General features: G+C 39.5%; 1 protein-coding gene across 1 annotated transcript in view; it reads left to right on the top strand.

Moving 5' to 3' along the window:
• Positions 1-10941, top strand: part of PPM1H (protein phosphatase, Mg2+/Mn2+ dependent 1H) — a 235395-nt gene extending 224454 nt beyond the window's left edge. Inside the window, exon 10 of the mRNA XM_036298715.1 lies at positions 6223-10941. Coding sequence (XP_036154608.1) covers positions 6223-6370 — 148 coding nt within the window. The 3' untranslated portion in view covers positions 6371-10941. The remainder of the gene's footprint in view (positions 1-6222) is intronic.
• Positions 10942-20522: the final 9581 nt, after the last annotated feature.

Genomic DNA, 20522 nt, shown 5'->3' on the forward strand with positions numbered 1-20522 from the left:
TCCAAACTGCTGATGGGAAATAATGGCCAATCTAATGTTCTATATCTAATAAAGCTATCATTCAATATTAAAGGCAAAAATAAAGAATTTTGTCATCCAAAGATTGGGTGAGTTTATTCCTCACAAATCCCTGAAGTACATTTTTAGCAAAAATTTTCTTTCAACAGAAGAAAATCAAATCCAGAAGGAAGGAATGAACTTCAAAAGACAAAGAAGTTAGTATTTTGGTTTCTTTATATAAGTTATAAATGATGACAGTGGCTAGTAGTCTTGAAAAACAAGTTGAAATTAAAATGGTAGTAACATGGAAGATGAAAGAGGGCAATCTAAGATCCTTTATTTTCAAGAGGGGAACATAAATATTGATTAACTCATATATGAAAAATTTAAGCATAACTGCTAAAAGAATAAAAATAATAAACTAACACTTCTAAACCAGTAGAGGGAAGAAAAAGGTATTAAAGCTATCAATCCAACAGAAACAGGAATGAAGGAAAAGAAAACATAAGAAATAGAAAGTACAAAATAAGTGTGTCTGTCTATTAACCTATCTGTGTTTATGAGTGATGGCAAAACAGATTTAACTTATATCTTAATCACTAAAAGGTTATCTTTATTTAATTTAACAATGTACCACTAATAAAATACACTTAAAATAATAACAAGTTTAAAAGCCCTGCTCTGCCTTATGGATTTATCATTGAAAATATCAGGGTGAGCCCTACCCAGTGTGGCTCAGTTGGTTAGAGCGTTGTCCAGTGCACCAAAGGGTCACAGGTTTGATTCCCAGTCAGGGCACATACCCAAGTTGCGGGTTCAATCCCTGGTGGGGGTGCATACTAGAGGCAACCATTTGATATTTTTCTCTCGCATTGATGTTCTTTCTCTCACTCTCCCTTCATCTGTGTCTAGAATCAATGAAAAATATATTCTCGGGTGAGGATTTAAAAAGAAAGAAAAACATCAGGGTGAGAGGTAGCATTGAAAATGACTATGGTTTCTTGCCTAAGAAACTGAGGATACCATTAATTAAGGATGATAGAGGGGCAAGACCCACCTTGGAAGTGAAAAGAAGTTAACATTTATTGACTGCTTCCTAAGTCTTAATAGGGGGTTGCAAAAGAAATTAGGAAGAGGTATTGGAGAGGACTTGTGCCATGTGTCACAGAGTCCAGACACAGGAAGAGAACTTAAAGTGTGTGGCGGCATGGCAGCTCCAAAGAGGAGAATTCAAGAAAGGACAGGAGACTTCAAAGATAAAGAAGATGATCAGCAGTGTCTGTGTGGAGAAAGGGTGAGAGCAGAATGAGTGTTGAGAAGAAGCCTTTAGGTCAAGCTTTAAGAGAACAGACTAATTTGAGTATTGTGCCTACTGGTAAGAGATTAAGGCAAAAAATGAGAAGAAATCAGGAAGCAGGAATGGATTTTTCTCTCTCAAGAAGTTTAACACTGAAGGGAAGACAATGGATGGTAAGAGAAATGCAGGCTCAAGGGAAATAATCTTGGAATAGGCAAGAACCACTTTTAAGAATAAAACTTTAGCCTGGCCAGTGTGGTTGAGCGTAAACCCATGAACCAGGAGGTCACAGTTCAATTCCAGGTCAGGGCACGTGGCCAGGTTTCAGGTTCAATCCCCGGTGGGGGGCGCAGGAGACATCTGATCAATGATTCTCTCTCATCATTGATGTTTCTATCTCCCCTTTCCCTTTCTCTCTAAAATGAATAAAAACATTTAAAAAAAAATAAAACTTTTAATTATCTAGAACCTTCAGAGAAATGAATTTCCTGTGTAACCATCTTTTTGAGGTCACCTAATGCTGCATTTTAAAATACCAAAGCTAAAAATAATAATAATAATAATAATAATAATAGTAAAATACCAAAGCTAACCCTGGCCAGTGTTGCACAGTGGTTAGAGCATTGGCATGCAGAGGGTTGCAGGTTCAAGCCTGATCCCAGTCAGAGCATGTGTGGGAGGCAACCAGTCAATGTGTCTCTTTCACATGGATGTTTCTCTCTCCCTCCCCACTCCCTCCTACTCTAAAAAAATCAATGGAAAAAATATTCTCATTCCTCAGGTGAGGATTTAAAAAAATAATAATAAAATAAAATACCAAAGCTAATTTTGACCATTTTTACAAAACCCAAAGTCACTAGCAATATTACGGTGGTCTGTTGCCTTTAACTATGAATGATACTCTTTCATGACTTAAATAAAACCAGTTGGACATTGTTTAACCTTGACCTCTCAGTCATTGTCCCTTGAATACAGGACCTGTTGAGGCCTATAGGACTATTTGCCTCTACACTAGCCACAGGAGCTATCTTGAATTCTTTTATGTTTTTTTTTATATATCTTTGAATATCTTTCTTTTACTGTCAATGATCTTTTCCGATAATTTGCCATAATTTTCTATGTCTAGTCTGCTCATAAGCTGGATTAAGGTGTGCTCAACCCTGACAGATGAATCTGCTCAGTATATTAACTTAGCCAGGTTTCTGAATTTGAAAGGCTAATCACCAGGATAATAAACATCACCCTTATATTTATAGTAGCCTTTCCGTATGTGGTTAGATCTCAGATGTACGATTTAATACAAAACCAAGAGTAGCCAAGAGCATCTGAGAAACTCTACTGAATATAATATATGAGCTTTAGTATGTAAATTTAGGGACATTTATTTGTCTCTTTAGCCAAAGACCTCTTTGGAGGCCTGTTTATTTCCTGATCTCAACAGAAGAACCCGAAGAGAGGGCTACCTAGCCCTCAGATGGAACAGAGATTCCTGCCTCTAAGCCGATAATCCTCTCAATACCAGTTGAAAAAGGGGTATCTCTCCTTCCCACGTAACACCCATCCTCCAGAAGAAAGAGCATTTGTTGTGTGTGAACTAAAATAGCCTCTGCTTTGTCACCTTCTGTCTTCTACCTGGGCTGTATAAGTAAACTTGAGTTTCATAGACTCTACAACCTGGAATCTTAACAATATTGAGATCTTTCCCTACAGACCTTGGTCTTAAACAATGGAACCACGGGGCTAGATGCAGATCTCTTGTAACATGAGAACTGATGAATTCATAAAGGGTTTTAACAGAAGAAATGGAGAGTTTCTGGTTTTCTAATTCCTTAACTCACAATTCTGAAAGCAAGGCAAAGACATTCCAAGGAGGGAAAGGCCACTGGTAATATCAGCATGTCTCTTATTAAAGGTCCAGGGGCTGGCTTCTAGGAGGCCTTCCTTATAGGATGGCATTTATTACCTTGGTGATTTACCAGAGTCTAGCTTTTAGCTTTTCAGGTTCAGAAACTAGTTTAATCACACAAAGAACAGATTCATTATCAGAACTCAGCTCACCTTAACCAAGCTTACAAGATTGATCTGCAAACCAAAATGCCAGTTGACATTTATATGGAAAAATATAACTGACTGATATTCTAAAACTCTAAGTGATTAGCTTAGTCTTTCCCTGTAGGCAGGCCTTTACAGGGAGGCAGATCATAAACAGGTTATTGGTGAACATGAAATCAGAATAAAGGTGAATCATGTTTAATGTCATAGGCTAAGAGAGTAATCCATCCACAATAAATATGGTCCTACTGGTGAAACTAAATTTCTTTGAAATCTGCCAGCAAAGACTTTCTAATCAGTATTTCTATAGGCATCTGCCAATGTTTTGTCTCAGGTTTTTTGCCTCGAGGCTAACCTATGCCCACACACACCCAAATCACCTCCCACATTTGTCTTTCACTACGTATTAATACTTTCCATCAGCTTATATCAGTTATTTTTTTTTCTTTTTAAATATGTTTTAATTGACTTCAGAGAGGAAGGGGGAGGGGGAGAGAAAGAGAGAGAGGAGAGTGTAACATAGATAAGGGTGGGTGGAACAGCTCACACAGATCAGGATTTACCAGTCATTTACCAGTAAAACTGCTGGGGTCCAACCCCAGCAGGTCCAGGGGTCCCAAAAGGTGTGGACGGAGTCAGCGAAGAAGGAATGACAAGGAGACAGCGTTCAGTTGATCAGCAGCCTAGCCAGGATCTCTAGCCAAGTTCTGGTCAGCATCTCCAGCGAAGTTCTGGTTAGGATCTCCAGCCAGGTTCTGTGTCCATGTTCTCTTGCTAGGTTCTCCAGCCAGGTTCTCCAGGTTCTCCAGCCAGGTTTTGTAGCCATGTTCTCTCGCTAGGTTCTCCAGCCAGGTTCTGTCCAGGTTCTCCAGCCAGTTTCCTCAGGTTCCCCAGCCAGGTTCGGTCACCAGATTCTGTAGCCAGGTTCTTCAGCCAGGTTCTGGCTAGGTTCTCCAACCAAGTTCTGTAGCCAGGTCCTGTCCAGGATCTTTTGCCAGGTTCAGTCACCAGGTTCTAGTCAGGTTCTCTTGCCATGTTCTATCCAGGTTCTGTAGCCAGGTTCTGTCTCTAGGTTCTTCAGCCAAGTTCTCTCACTAGGTTCTGTCTCTAGGTTCTGTGGCCAGTTTCTGTCCAGGATCTTTTGCCATGTTCTCTCGCTAGGTTCTGTCTCTAGGTTCTGTCTCCAGTTTCTGTCCAGGATCTTTTGCCATGTTCTCTCCAGCGAAGTTCTTCTGTCTCTAGGTTCTGTGTAGGTTCTGTGTCTAGGTTCTGTGTCCTGTTGTCTTGTTACATCTGTATTTATACCAGTTGATTCCAATCCTATCAATCTCTATTCTAAAGGTTAGGGCGTTTCTTATCTCCATTCCAGGGAGTAAAGATTATGTAGCTTAAGCATGATTGTTCGTAAAGTGATTAATTACCCGCCTGGCACTTAGTTAAGGGGTTTTATTCCCTCCCTAACTTCAGGGGGAAATCCCTACCTGGAGAAACAACCTTTCTCAAAGAGGTGACCTTGGTTAAAACACATAGTGCCAAGAAGGTGAGCAAACATATTAAGAACAGGATGCCATATATGCCAGGTCCCTTGAAACAGCAAGGATGGACCGGCTCCCAGCATAAAACCTTCCCATTTTTACTATATTTCTATGCTACATGTGTATCATTAATATTTTTCTTTAAATCAACTCACTTTTAAAAAGCAAATTTTACCCCCACCATAAATGGAAAATGACTATCCTTTGTGCTAAAAGGAACATGGTCCTAAAAATAAGCATAACTGAAAATAAAAGGTCTTATTTTTCCCGTGTACTTTTTTAGCTAGACACTGTTTGCCATGGAAAACCTTGAGCCTGAGCAAGTCCGTGCACCAAACTTTGACTCTGTCCTTATCATCATCATAAACCTCAAAAGAGGACTGAACAACAGATTAATTTAGGTTATTTAATGCACCTAGTGTCTTGTCCAACTACAGTGGGGCCTTGACTTACGAGTTTAATTCGTTCCGTGACGGAGCTCATAACTCAAATTACTCGTATGTCAAATCATAAAGTGAACAAGTGAGACAGGTAATGCTGGGCTGATGTTGTGGCGTTCACTGTGACATTTGCTGCGCCAACTAGCGGTGGGATATCTGAAGCTGGCTCGTAACCCAAATTTTAGCTCGCAACTCAAAGCAAAAAATCGGCCGAGAGACAGCTCGTATCTCGAAAAAGTCGTTAGTCGGGACACTCGTAAGTCAAGTCCCCACTGTACCATCTAAAAAATCCTATATAATAAAACCCTAATATGCAAATCGACCAAACGGCGGAACAACCAGTCACTATAATGCGCACTGACCACCAGGGGGCAGATGCTCAATGCAGGAGCTACCCCCTGGTGGTCAGTGCACTCCCACAGGGGGAGCACCACTCAGCCAGAAGCCGGACTCATAACTGGCAAGCACAGCGGCAGTGGCAGGAACCTCTCCCGCCTCCATTGCAGGTGGGCAGTGAGGAGCGAGGGGTCCTGGACTACGAGAGCCCCAGACTGGGAAAGGGGTGTCTGACTGCCAGCTTAGGCCCGATCCCCAGGGAATCGGGCCTAAGCCGGCAGGCGGACATCCCCCAAGGGGTCCTGGACTATAAGAGGGCACAGGCCCGGCTGAGGAACCCCACCCCACCCCCACTCCCATGTACGAATTTCATACACCGGGCCTCTAGTAATTTATATTAGGCATCCCACATGTGGAAAAAGGTGACCTGGTCTTTTGAGACTTTAAGAGTATCCAAAAACTGTTTATGTACTTATAGTGATACCTTCTTTCTAACTTTGCCTGACCCCAGCTTTTGCCTGATACTGCACTGATGGTCTTGCTCTTGCTCCTCCCTGCACAGGTACACACTGGCAGCTCAGGACCTGGTGATGCGTGCTCGTGGTGTCCTGAAGGACAGAGGATGGCGGATATCTAATGACCGACTGGGCTCAGGAGATGACATTTCTGTATATGTCATTCCTTTAATACATGGAAATAAACTGTCATGAAAACAACTCAGGGGATTGGAAGATCAGAAGGAAGAAAGCTGGGATGCCTCTTGGCAGGGCAGGACTGGGAAGTGCCCCAGCAGAGTTCCAGATGGTGCCACCTCTTCCTAGCCCAGATGGAGAGTTTGCTGCCCAAAGCCTCTGGCTGTGTTTCAAGAGGATCAATAGGTTTCAGTTACCGCTTTAGTTAACAGGTCTGGACACTCAACAAAAGCAAAACCTAAAGGCTGCTACTGAGTGTTGTTTCTTTTGGTTCCTTCAATAGGCCTCCTAAGTGGCCATTGCCTATTTTGGGCACATAATCATATTTATTTTATCTGGAATGCTGGGGCAGCCATTTTCAGGTGTAACTGGCAGAAGACTCTTCGTCTGTCAAGCTGCCAATTTGACTACGGGTTGGAATATTGGGGATCATGCCTCAGAAAGTGTGAGCGCCCACCTTCTACTAAGCCTGAGATTTATTTCAGGGAATGCTATCTATGTGTGTGTCTCTCTCTATTCTTTCATGATGATGATGATGGGGTAAGGTTGGAACTTTTTTTTAATTTCTTAAATCTTAAATGTTTCCATAGACCAGGCCTGGGACTTTCCAACTCCTTGCTGAGGAATTTGTGTGTCCAAGTCCAACCCAGGCTGTCACTGTATCCTGTAACCCACACCACCCAGGCAGACCTCTGGAGCAGTGCCCTGGCTAACAGAGTGCTGTCTTTGTTGTGTAATAATTTGTTTCTAGGTTGATTTTTTTTTTTCCCACAAAATCAGTGTTTTCACGAAATTTGGGGTATTTCTTTGGGCCAGCAGTTCCTCTTTTGTCTTCAAGGGTCTCCCTTGTGTTGTTTGAGGTTTCTGTTGGTTTCTGAATCTGGGTTTTCATTTCTGGAATGATTGCTTCCAGACCCCAACCCATCCTTGCTGTGCCACAAGTACACACGTAAAGCAGTGTTTAATAGAGCTGTGTGGGAAGTCCCTTAATGTCAGTCAGTTCACTACACCTCATTTCAGAACCTTCCCTCCACTTTAAATCCAGATTCATGGGCTGCAGGGGGTCCCAGGCCCACTCCAGACAATGTGTAAGCATCAGAGTCTGTCAGGGAACAGCAGGCCCTCTCCCCACCATCTTTGGACAAGACCCACTCAGACTGAATTTGATGAAACAGAATTTAAATTGGGTTGACTGGCCATTCACATGCTCCTTTTCCAGGTCCCAGCCACCCAACCACTTAGACTACTGTTCCCTCTGAGTGTTCCTCCTGGAGCATCCACAGAAGCAGTGGACAGATCAGATCTGCCAGGTGCTTCACTGCCTGAAGGAACTGAAAAATAGATGTTTAGCAATCCCTTCTATCTCTTAGACTGCTGCTCTGCATGGGTACCTTGTAGAGCAACGTCCCATTACTGAGCCTTCTTCCTGAAGAGTTCCTGCAGTATCACCACCATCTGGACTTCTTGTAATTAAAACATTCAATGAAGAAAGAGCCATTGCGGTGGTCCCCCAAAATGCTGGAGAGCCCATTGCAGTTCTCATGTTTTTGAAACCCTTCCCCACAGAAGAAGACAGGACCTTTCCTCCAGGAGAGTTCATCACCTGCATACCTGGATTTATAGATATTTTTTTAGGAATGGCCTGGAGCCTTCCTATTCTATGTTCATCCCACAGTGTGGAAACAGTGCTCAGCCTGGTGGGTGAAGTACTGTGGGAATTCATCCATCAGGTGGTTGCCAAAATGTTGTCTGGGAAGAACTGGACTACAACCTTGTCAGGCATCCTCTTCATCTGGTAGCGTCCCTCCTCCTCCGATAAATCTTAGCTACCCCAGTCACTCTGTGGAGAGAAGTTTATGGTAGACAGTTTGCTTCTCTGGCAGAATATTATGCTATGGAAAAACATGCAGGCATCCTACAGCAGTGTGGTCCATTTTCTGTTCCTGCCTTGACTCCCTAACCCACATATAAATTGGAATCTTGAGAGTTTCCCTTGGAGGATTCCAAGTTATCAGCTTTAGGAAGCAGTCATCTCTTTCCTATGTTTCCATTGCCTTTCATTTCTTTTCCCTTTCCTGAGCTTTTATGTACTCCCTATCTTGAGCTTCTCCAGTTTTAATTGAGCCACAAGAGTCAGAGTGTCGATGCAGACATGTAGATATGACATGTCTTAATTTATCAATTCATTTACTGCCAAGGCATGTGTCTCAGGAAAAACTCTGGAACTCCCTTATTCAGTGTATCCTAGTCTTGCACATTTAGTCCTACTGCTTTTAGTTGGGTAACTAGGAATTCTTTTCATAAGCCCCGTTGGGTAAAAAGCTCAGTAGCAAGCTGAAGCCATGATTCTATTGGGAGTATGGGAGGAAAACTACAAATGAGGTGAATAAATCAAATGTGGAAAAAATTATTTGTTATGCTCATGGAAAAATCTACCCAGTACTAATACCGCTCTGTGCATTGAACTTGGTTTTAGCTTTATTTTTTACCCAGACCCTACATCATCCCATCTCAGAGCAGTAATAGTGTCTACATAACAGGTAGGGTCCTGGAGCATTCCTGGAAGGGTCTAAAGCAGGGGTGGGCAAACTTTTTGACTCAAGGGCCACAATGGGTTCTTAAACTGGACCGGAAGGCCGGAACAAAAGCATGGATGGAGTGTTTGTGTGAACTAATATAAATTCAAAGTAAACATCATTACATAAAAGGGTACGGTCTTTTTTTTCAATAGTTTTATTCATTTCAAGCGAGCCGTAGTTTGCCCACGGCTGGTCTAAAGGCAACACTCAAAATTCTGCAGAATGTATGTATACGTGGTTCTGAAATCGTCCGTATCTGAGTTGTAGCCCAATCTGCTTGTCCTCATAGCCTCAGAGGAAGTCTTTTTTTCCTAGTCAAGTCTTTATGGTTGTCTTGGAGATGTGTGGCCACTTCCTTTAATGAAAGGCTCTTCCAGTTCTAAATCTTGTTGTTGGGCTGGTCCCTGCTCTTTCAAATATCTGACACTCTCTTCCTTAAAGAGAGCAAATTTACACTTCATCCATACTGCATCATCTTCCCAGGCAACAGCCAAACCTTTGTTATCTAAACGCCTGAAATCAGAGCAGTGCCAGCAGTCAGAAGGAGGAGGGGATGTTCTGCAGTGGTTGTGTTTACATAACTGCTACTCTTGGATAGAACTGAAAATCGGCTAGGCCAACTACTAAGACAAAGCCCCCACCGCCCTCCCTCAAAGTGGGAATTTCAGTTCTTTTCCACAGTATTCAGCTTTGGGAAATTTAGGGTGCTTAATTTTTTCAATCCTTAGCAATTTACCTCCTTGAGACTATGTGAAGTCAGCTGTGCTCACTCTCTTCTTACTCTTCTAAGTATTCATTTATTTTTGGGAGATCTACCGCAGTAGATAGATATTGGTAGGCAGGGATGAGTGTCCTGGTACCCAGATTTGGCCTAGGATCGTGGCCATTCAGGGAGGGTTTTCTGGTTTACCAGGAAGATTAGAAAGAAAACACTTAGAAAAAAATCTCCCAAATCTTTAAAACTCTAATTCTCCTCTTGATCTCACCTCCTTTCCCATCTGCCCGTCATCTTTAATTTACAAGGCCACAAGTGGTCAGTGGTTTTCTTTCCATCACAGTTTGAGGACCTTGCCATTCCTTAAATGACCCAGAAGTTCCACTCTTTTCAGAGTGAATCTATTAAGCTTTTATGAGTTTCTATTTTCAGTAAGTTAGTGCTTCTGGGACACTTGGAGAAAGCAGTGAGAGTCATTGTCTATGCAAAGAACAACCCGGCTGACCCAAAAAGTTACCAGATCTAAGAAAAAAGTAAAAAGCATATAACAGGAACTTGGATTTTTGAGGATTTACAATTGCAGAGAAATTTTGCAGCCTGTACACCACAGCCCATCTTGCTGAGCAAACTGGTTTTGTGTTGGTGACGGGGATTTTTCAAGACACTACATGAGCAGCCCGATTTGCCTCTTATGTGAGCACCATATCTGAGTGCCAGTCTGAGGAGCACTGCACTTTCCAATTCATGGTGTTATCTGTAAATAGCTTTAATTTTTCCTTTGCATCTTAGATGCAGTTTTGTTCATGCAGAGACCAGGTAGACAGTGACCAAATGAGGCTGTACGTGTTGTTGTTTTCTACTATGATGTACTTGAAGGAGAACCTTATGTCCTCCACTCTTCTAATCCTCCATAGTATTTGTGTTTGTTTGAGGCGTCCTGAGGTTACTCCTTCCCTCCTGTTTTGCCTCCATTTTCTTTGTTTCTTCTGGAGACCCAGGGAGGCCCACAGTGGAGACCATTTGTAAGGAATATATCATAAGGTCTGGGTTTCCAGAAACACCCTACGTGCAGAGAATGAGAGGAATATGCCTGAAAATGATTTCAGAACCATGTACCTTTATGCTTTGTGATTGTGAAATCTTGACTTTTGTAACCCAAAAGTGAAAACTGTTCAGTAATGGGGATCTATTTTGTGTGTTTCAAAACTTAGGTGCAATGTTCCCTGGAAAAAGCTAAAGAGATGTATATGCTCAATTATGTTTTAAAATAAAATATTATATATATGTATATAGGACACCGTTAGCAAAACTTTTTGTGTCACTTCTTCAATCCACTATGAAGTTCCTTCATATCAGGTAATGGAATGAGGGGAGAGTGTCATGGCCTAATGTGGAGTTACCAACTGTGAACATTCAAAAGTAAATCAAAAGGGAACAGATGCCACCACTAACAATCCTCACAGGAACAGCAGCAGTAAAGGCTACACATTTCAACAATGTCACCAGAAGAATGACCATGGATATTACTCCCAAGAGGTATTCTTTTTTATTTTATTGGGGTATAATTGACATATAATATTAGTTTCAAGTATAAACATAATGATTTGATATTTGGATATATTGTAATATGATCACTACAATAAGTAGTTAATGTCTGTCATCATACATAGTTACAGATTTTTTCCTTATGATGGGAACTTTTAAATTCTACTCTTAGCAACACTCAAATATGCAATACAGTATTATTAACTACTAGAGGCCCAGCACAGCCCACCCGCCGCTGGCCACCCCACCCACCACTGCTCGTCCTCACCGCCCCCCCACACACACACACCGCTGCCCCTCGCAGTCTGGGGGGCTGGGGGGGTGGGGGGTGGGAGGGGCCGAGAGGTGGTCAATGCACCTCATGACGACTGGTTGAGCGGTCATTCCGGTCATTATGCTTATGGTCCCTGGCCTTTTATTATATAGGATAATCACCATGCTGTACATTATATTCCCGTGACTAGTTTATTTTATAACTAGAACTTGTACCTTTGACTTCTTCACTCATTTTGCCCAACCCCCACCCCACCTCAGACAACCACCAATATATTCTCTATTTATTAGTTGTTTTGTTTTTTTAAAATACCATATCTATGTGAGATTATATGGTATTTGTATTTCTCTATTTTGCTTAGCATAGTACCCTCAGGTCTATCCATGCTGTTGCAAATGGCAAGATTTTATTCTTTTTTTATGACTAAAGAATGTTCCAGTGTGTGTGTGTGTGTGTGCATTACATATTCTTTATCCATTCATCCGTTGATGAACATTTAGGTTGTTTTCATATCTTGGCTATTGTAAATTCTGCAATGAACATAGGGTGCATATGCCTTTTGTGAGTCAGTGTTTGTTTTGTTTGGATAAATACCCATAAGTGGGATTGTTGGATCATATGGTAGTTCTGTATTTAATTTTTCTGAGGAATCTCCATACTGTTTTCTATGGTGGCTACACCATTTACATGCCTACCAACAAGGCACAAGGGTTCCTTTTTCTCCACATCTCTGCCAACACTTGTTACTTCTTGTCTTTTTTATAGCAGCCATTGTAACAGGTGTAAGGGGATATCTCATTGTGGTTTTGAGTTGCATTTCCCTGATGATTACTGATGTTGAGCATCTTTTCATGTACCTATTGGCCATTTGTATGGAAAAATATCTATTCGGATCTTCTGCCCATTTTTTAATTGGACTGTTTGTTTTTATTGAGTTGTATGAGTTCTTTATATATTGTGGATTTTAATCCCTTTATATGGGATTTGCAAATATTTTCTCCCATTCCGTAGGTTGCCTTTTCATTTTGTTGATGGTTTCCTTTGCTCTGCAGAAGCTTTTTAGTTTAATGTAGTCCCACGTGTTTATTTTTGCTTTTGTTACATTCACATTTATTGTCAAATACACAAAAAAATCGTTCTCAAGACCAATGTCAAGGAGCTTACTGATGAAGTTTTCTTCTAGGAGTTTTATGGTTCCAGGTCTTATTTTCAAGTCTTTAATCCATTATTTATTTGAGATTTTTCTTGATTCCTGAGGTAGGCATTTATCACTATGAACTTCCATCTTAGAATTGCTTTTTCTGCATATTTTGTATGTTGTATTTCCATTTCCATTTGTATCAAGATACTTTTTATATATCTCTTCTGGTTTCTTCATTGACCATTTGTTTGTTCAGTAGCATGTTGTTTAATCTCCACATATTTGAATTTTCCAGTTTTCTTCTTATAATTTATTTCTAGTCTCATAACACTGTGGTCAGAAATATGCTTCATATGATTTTAAATCTTCTTAAATTTGTTAAGTCTTGTTTTGTGTCATGAACAATGTTCCACATACACTTGAGAATAATGTGTACTCTGTTGCTTTTGGATGGAATGTTCTATATATATCTGGTTAATTCCATCTGGTCTACATATGTCTTTTAAGGCCAATTTTTTATGGGTTTTTCTGTCCTGATGATCTATCCACTGATGTAAGTAGGGTATTAAAGTTCCCTACTATTATAGTTATGTTATCTATTGCTCCCTGTAGTTCTTTAATATTTACTATATGTTTTAGGTGCCCCTATGTTTGGTACATAAATATTTACAAATATATGTCCTCTTGTTGGATTGACTTTGTTAGGTTAGGTGGCTCAGGAGGTGGCGCAAGAAATAGAGAGTCCAGTGAATCAGAAAAGAAAGGAAAGGAAAAGGTTTATTTCTGCGTCCCCGGGAGAGACCCACGTACCCCCAAGGACAGGGCACGTGGGTTCGCGCCAACAGGGAGGGGGGTGCTTTTTTTATACTGCGGTTGGGTGAGGGGTGGGGACATGAGCTGAGGTATTCAGCGAGGAAGTTTCAGCTGCAGGGGGTCAGCAAGGTATTCAGGAAGGAGTCAGTATCTGTGTGGGGGTCGTGGAGAAGCCAGTATCTGTGTCTGGCATGCTGATCTGTTAGAAATGCCAGGGGGAGTCCATTATCTCGTCACATGTCTGCATGTATCTGATCCTGGGCTCTCTCCGACCTAACAGACTTCTTATCCCAAAAGGTATTCTTTAGTGAGAGGGGTAGTAACTAATATTCTCGCCAAAGACAGTAAGAGTCCAAACTTAACTTAGTCACTTAAACATGTTAAGTACTACAAAATGTTAGTAAAATGTACCATCTTATAAAGGAATCTTAACAGGTGAGATAAGGCATCAAAGAATGTTAATTCTATTTAGTTTTAGAGTCTAGGAAGTAAAAGTAATCTAGAAAATATAATAGTGTTAAAAATAATCAAAATATTGATTCACAAATAAAACTAAAAGTTGGCTACTGCTTATCTGAAGATGAGTTCAAAGGAGCTAATTAGATAGAAAAATACTCATCTTAAGAGCGATTTTGTTGTAAAACCCACAGCTTTTTTCAACTTTACTTGTACCCTAATGCTTATGATGCCTCACTCAGCAGTACAGACTCATGAAAAGAATCAATCCCTGGATTAGATTCCTGAAGATTAGAGGAGTTTTCTAACATTCTCTTATAAGCAAGCTTAGTTTATCAGATTAGCTCTTGAAAGATGTGGTAGATTGTCTCCAAGGTGGCTGCCAACAATGCCTTCTATGTGTGTTCAAAAATGTTCTTTTTCCCAGCAAGAAGTGGCATTTGTTTCTCCACCCCTTGAATCTGGTTTGGCCTGTGACTTGCTTTGGTTAAGAGAATGCGGACATGACATTCTCAGCATTCCAAGCCTAGATCTCTAGAGGCCTTGTAGTAGTACCTGCTTTCACTCCTGGAAGCCGGCTACCCTGCAAATGTCAGACTAGATTACTGAATGACAAGAGGCCACCAGGGGATAACCAGAGTGCCAAGATACTGGGAGTGAGGCCATCTCTGACCCTCAAGCCTCACTTGAGACACTCCAGGTGGTACCATGAGATAGAAGCCCAGCCAGTTCTAAGCTCTTCAGGACATTCCAGCTGAAGCCACAGACAACGCAAGTCATAGGGGAGCCACCCACAGAGCCCTGCCCAAATTCCAGCCAGACCCACAGAAACATGAACAAATAGAATGGTTTTGTTTTAATATTTGCATAGTTTATTACACAGTAATATATAACTGAAACCGAGAACCTGGCTCTGGGGAATTTGGGGTAAAATGTTTAAAAATATAAATTAAAAAGATAAGAAAATGGCATTGGAAAAGTATGTTTGTAATTTGGGACATAATCCTCCATATGGCACCTGGTAGAGTGACTGAGACGGGAAAGACACTTAGAATAGCGGTAATGCGGAGACTCTGATGGATGTGTTGGTATCTCAGCAAGAGCTCTCCTCCATACCTATGCTTTTGCCTCATCATGCAGCTTATAATGATTATTAGTAAGTCAGGAAAGCCATGAAAGGGAAAACAAAGACCTTTAACCCCTCACTTACGATGACACCATTACATGTACCATTTATTACCCTTGGGAGAGTCAAGTGGCTCTTTGGCTCCCAGAACTGTTGTTTGAAAGCGTTAGGTTATATCTCAGGGAAAATAAGACTTTAAAATTGTGAATATTGTTTAAAAATTCTCATCATTTAAAAATCCCCATCTACAAAATACTTCAAACTTATTGCCATGCCAGTTTTTTTCCTTCCAATTAAATGATAGGTCAAAGAGTGAGTTATATATTCTACAATTAATCTGCCTTTTTAATTGCTTTTTCTGTAATCAGAGTCCTCTAAAGTCTGTTGATCTCCATACATCTCTCTATATTTTTAGTCTCTTGTCTTTCACTTCTGAAGAGACTTTTCCAGCCAGCTAACCTTTGCTTTATTGATTCCACATAGGCTGCCTGCAAGATTCAGAGTGTGACTGAGCACGAGGCGTGGGCAGAGTGCACCTTGACTGTCTTCCAGGGACCAGGTCTGATCAGATTGCTAGTCCAAGGGAACAGAGCTTCTGACTGCAGACCTGGAGTATAGCACTCCTCTGAAAGGAGCATATAAATCGGAGCTTTCTCTTTTACCCTCTTTCTCTTTTACTCTTACTTTACAAATATAATCAGTAAAAAGTTAAAGTAGACAAGCTGGTTTGGAAGGCACTGTTGTGACATGGGGATGGGGGATGGTTGACATGAGGATGGAAAAATGAAGTTGCAGCAACAAAATGTCCCAAACCAAGTCATTTCACACACCCTTTAAGCACCACTAGTATGAGTAACAAGACATCTCTGTTTTAAACTAGAGAATTGTGGAATCTGACAATAGTCTTAGCAGCTGTAAATTAGCTATCACCTGCCTGTCGAGTTTGGTCAATGAGACAAAAGTTGGGACAAGATTCTAGAGAACTATAAAATCTCTACTCTCATTGTAAAATTAGAAAAAAATGCAATTTCTAATTCCTGAAAGCCCTAAACATAAATTAGGGGATATATGGTCAATCAACCAATTGCACAATAGAATTTGAAGGAAAATTAACATTGTGGTTATTTTCATGGAAAACGTTAAATGCTATCATTATTATAAGTATTTTTTGGGATATCACCTACCAGGCCCACCCAAAGATTATTTAATTCTTAGGTTATGGTTCAACAAATACTAGGCTTTATGGGCCACTTGGACTCTGTCACAACTACTCAACTCTGCTTTGTTACATGAAACAAGCCATAGACCAGCGGTTCTCAACCTGTGGGTCGAGACCCCTTTGGCGTTGAACAACCCTTTCACAGGGGTCACCTAAGACCATCCTGCATATCAGATATTTACATTAAGATTCATAACAGTAGCAACATTACTGTTGCATCAAATTGAAGTAGCAACGAAAATAATTTTACGGTTGGGTCACAACATGAGGAACTGTATTTAAAGGGCCAGAAAGCTGAGAACCACTGCCATAGACAATCTGAGGTAGGATCTGTCCAAAAGCATCAAAGGTCAAGCTTACATCTTGATCAGAAAAATTAACTCATGAAAATATGGCCTGATCTTGCCTGTCTGGGGTGAAATGAATAAGAACATCAGACATATTAATGAACACTAATGGCCTATGATAAGAAAAAAACAGGTAGGATCAGTAATCATTTATCTTGCTGTATTGAGTTATATAAATAGGATAATTTCTAAATTTGCCATTTCATTATTACAAATACAGTCTAAAAGCCTTTAGTCACAATGGTAGTTGATGCATCAGGGTTGTAATATGGATTTACTCACTACTGAGACACTATCAGTTATATAATCTGCTACCAATTCAAAACTTAACTTCCTTCTTAAACATGAGTACTTGAAATATGGGTTCTCGTATACCCTTCTCAGGTAAATAGTATCACAATTTACAAATTAAAAAATAATTTTATTCCATTGTGATTGGAGAATATACTTTTTGTGATTTTTTTTAATTTTTCAATTACAGTTGACAACAATATTATATGGACTTACGAAGTGATCACTCCATATACAGTTAATACAATGTATATTCACTATGTTGTACTTTACACCCCCATGACTCTCATCTTTTTTATTCATCTCCCCAACACTCCTCCTATCTGGCAACCATCAATTTGTTCTCTTTATGAGTTGTTTCAGTTTTGTTTGTTCATTTGTCTTTGTTCTTTTTAGATTCCACTTGTATTAGTAAGTGAAATATAGGGTATTTGTCTTTCTTTGTCTGACTTATTTCACTTAGCATAATGTTGTCACAAATGGCCAGATTTCATTCATTTTTATGGCTAATATTCCATTGAATATATGTACCACCTCTTCTTTATCCATTCATCTATTGATAGACACTTAGGTTGCTTCCATATCTCAGCTATTGTAAATATGTTGCAATGAACATAGGGGTGCATATATGTTTTCAAATTAGTGTTTCGAGTTTCTTCAGATAAATAACGAAGTAGAACTGCTGGGTCATATAGTTCTATTTTTAATTTTTTGAGGGACCTCCATAGTATTTTCCACAGTGACTGCACCAATCTGCAATCCTACAACAGTGCACGAGGGTTCCCTTTTCTCCACATCCTCACCAACAGTTGCTGTTGGTTGATATTAGGATTATTTGTTCTAGTTCTATGAAAAATTTGCCATGGGTATTTTGATAGGGCATGCCTTGAATCTGTAGATTGCTTTGCGTAACACGGACATGTTAAAGATAATTCTCCCTGTCCATGAGCATGGTATAGCCTTCCATTTATTTGTGTCTTCAATGTTTTATAATTTCCCGAGTACAGGTATTTTACCTCCTTGGTTAAATTTATTCCTAGCTATTTTATCTTTTTGATGCAACTGTAAATGAGATTATTTTCTTAATTTCTCTTTCTATTGTCCATTCTTGGCGTATAAAAATACAACCAATTTCCAAATATTAAATTTGTATCCTGCTACTTTACTGTATTCAATAATTAGTTCTAATCATTTTTAGTGGAACTTTAGAGTTCTCTCAATATAATATTGTCATCCGCAAATGACAGCTTTAATTCTTCTTTTCCAGTTTGAATGCCTTTTATTTCTTCTTGTCTGATCACTGTGGCTAGGACTTCCAATACTATGTTGAATAAAAGTGGTAAAAGTGGACATCCTTGCCTTATTCCTGATCTTAAAAAAAAACCTTTTAGCTTTTCACTGTTGAATATGATGTTGACTATGGGTTTGCCATACAAGGCCATTATTATGTTATGTTCCCTCTATACCCACTTCGCTGAGAATTTTTACTATAAATGGATGTTGGATTTTCTAATGCTTTTTCTGCATCTATTGATAAGATCATATGATGTTTATCCTAAATTTTGTTTACATGGTATATCATGTTAATTGATATGCAAATACTGAACCAACCTTACATCCCAGAAATAAACCCCACTTGGTTATTGCGTATGATCTTTTTAATGTATTGATGGACCTGGTTTGCTAATATTTTGTTGAGGATTTTTGATGTATGTTCTTCAGGGATATTGGCCTATGATTTTATTTTTTGTAGTGTCTTTATATGGTTTTTGTATAAGGGTGATGCTGGCCTTGCAAATGAGTTTGGGAGCCTTTCTTCCTTTTCAATGTTTTAGAATAGTTTAGGAAGAATAGATATTAATTTTTCTTTGAGTATTTGGTGAAATTTACCAGTGAAGCAATCTGGTCCAGGACTTTTGTTTGCTGGGAGTTTTTTTGTTGTTGTTGTTCAGATTTGAATTCCTTAGTAGTTATTTGTTCAGATTTTCAGTTTTGTCCTGACCCAGCCTTGTTACATTGTCTCTAGGAATTTATCTATTTCTTCCAAGTTGTCCAATTTGTTGTAATTGATCATAGTATTTCCTTATAATCCTTGGTCGCTTCTCTTTTTATTTCTGATTTGGGCCCTCCTTTTTTCTTGATGGGTCTGGCTAAAAGTTTATCAATTTTATCTTTTCAAAGTGTCAACTCTTGGTTTCATTGATCTTTTGCATTTTTTAGCCTCTATTATATTTATTTCTGCTCTGATTTTTATTATTTCCTTCCTACTACTCACTTTGAACTTTGGTTGTTGTTCTTTGTCTACTTCCCTTAGCTCTAAAGTTAGATTGTGGGATTTTTGAGAGTTTTCTTGTTTCTTAAGGCAGGCCTGTATTGCTATAAATTTCCCTTTGAGAACTGCTTTGGCTGTGTCCATAGATTTTTGGGTCATTGTATTTTCATTTTAATTTGTCTCAAGGTATCTTTTGATTTCTTCCTTGGTCTCATTGTTAACCTATACATTGTTTAGTAGCCTCTATGCATATGTGTGTTTTTTAGTTTTCTTCTTGTAATTGATTTCTAGTTTCATACCATTGTGATCAGAGAAGGTACTTCATATGATTTCAATCTTCTTAAATTTATCAAGACTTCTTTTCTGGCCTAACATGTGGTCTATCCTGGAAAATGTTCCATGTGCACTTGAAAAGATTGTACATTCTTGCTGATCTTGGGTGAAATATCCAAGGAAGTCAATTAATTCAATGTTGTCTAAAAATGTCAATTAATTCAATATCGTCTAATGTGTCATTTAAGGCCACTGTTTTCTTGTTGATATTCTGTCTGGAATAGCTATCCATTTTTATCATTGGAGAGTTAAAGTCCACCACATCACTGTCAATCCCTCACTTTATATCATTAAACATTTGCTATATATTTAGATGCTCCTCTGTTGGGTGTATAAATGATTACAAGGGTTATGATCTCTTGTTGGATTGATCCCTTTATCATTATGAAATGCCATTCTTTGTCTATTGTTATGCCATTGTTTTAAAGTTTATTTTGTCCGATTGCTACCTCAGATTTTTTTTCACTTTCATTTGCATGAAATATTTTTCCACCCTTTTACTTTCAGTCTGTGTCTTTTGATCTGAAATGGGTCTCTTGTAGGCAGCATATGTAATGATCTTGTTTTTTTTAATCCCTTCAACCACCCTATGTATGGTGGGTTTTCTTATTTTTTTGTTTGTTTGTTTGTTTTAAAGGGAGAGGAGTGGAGAGGGCTATATATAGGGAGAAACATCATTAATAGGTTGCCTCCTGCATGCTCTGCATTGGGGATCGAGCCCACAACCTGGGCATGTGTCCTGACCAGGAATTGAACCGGTTACCTCTTGGTTCCTGGGTCAATGCTCAACCACTGAGCACACCAGCTAGGCCACCCTATGTGTTTTGATTGGAGCATCTAGTCCATTTACATTTAAAGCAATTATTCATAGGTATGTAGATATTGCCATTTCATTGTTTTCTGGTTGTTTTTGTTATTCTATTTTCTCATTCTCTTGCTCTTTTCTCTTTTATGTGGATGACGTTCTGCTGTGTTGGATTTGGATTCCTTTCTCTTTATTCATTGTGTATCTCCTGCAGATATTTTTGTGTTTGCAGTCACCATATGCATCATATACAC

Source organism: Myotis myotis, unplaced genomic scaffold (assembly GCF_014108235.1).
Source record: "Myotis myotis isolate mMyoMyo1 unplaced genomic scaffold, mMyoMyo1.p scaffold_m19_p_3, whole genome shotgun sequence".
NCBI lineage: Eukaryota > Metazoa > Chordata > Mammalia > Chiroptera > Vespertilionidae > Myotis > Myotis myotis.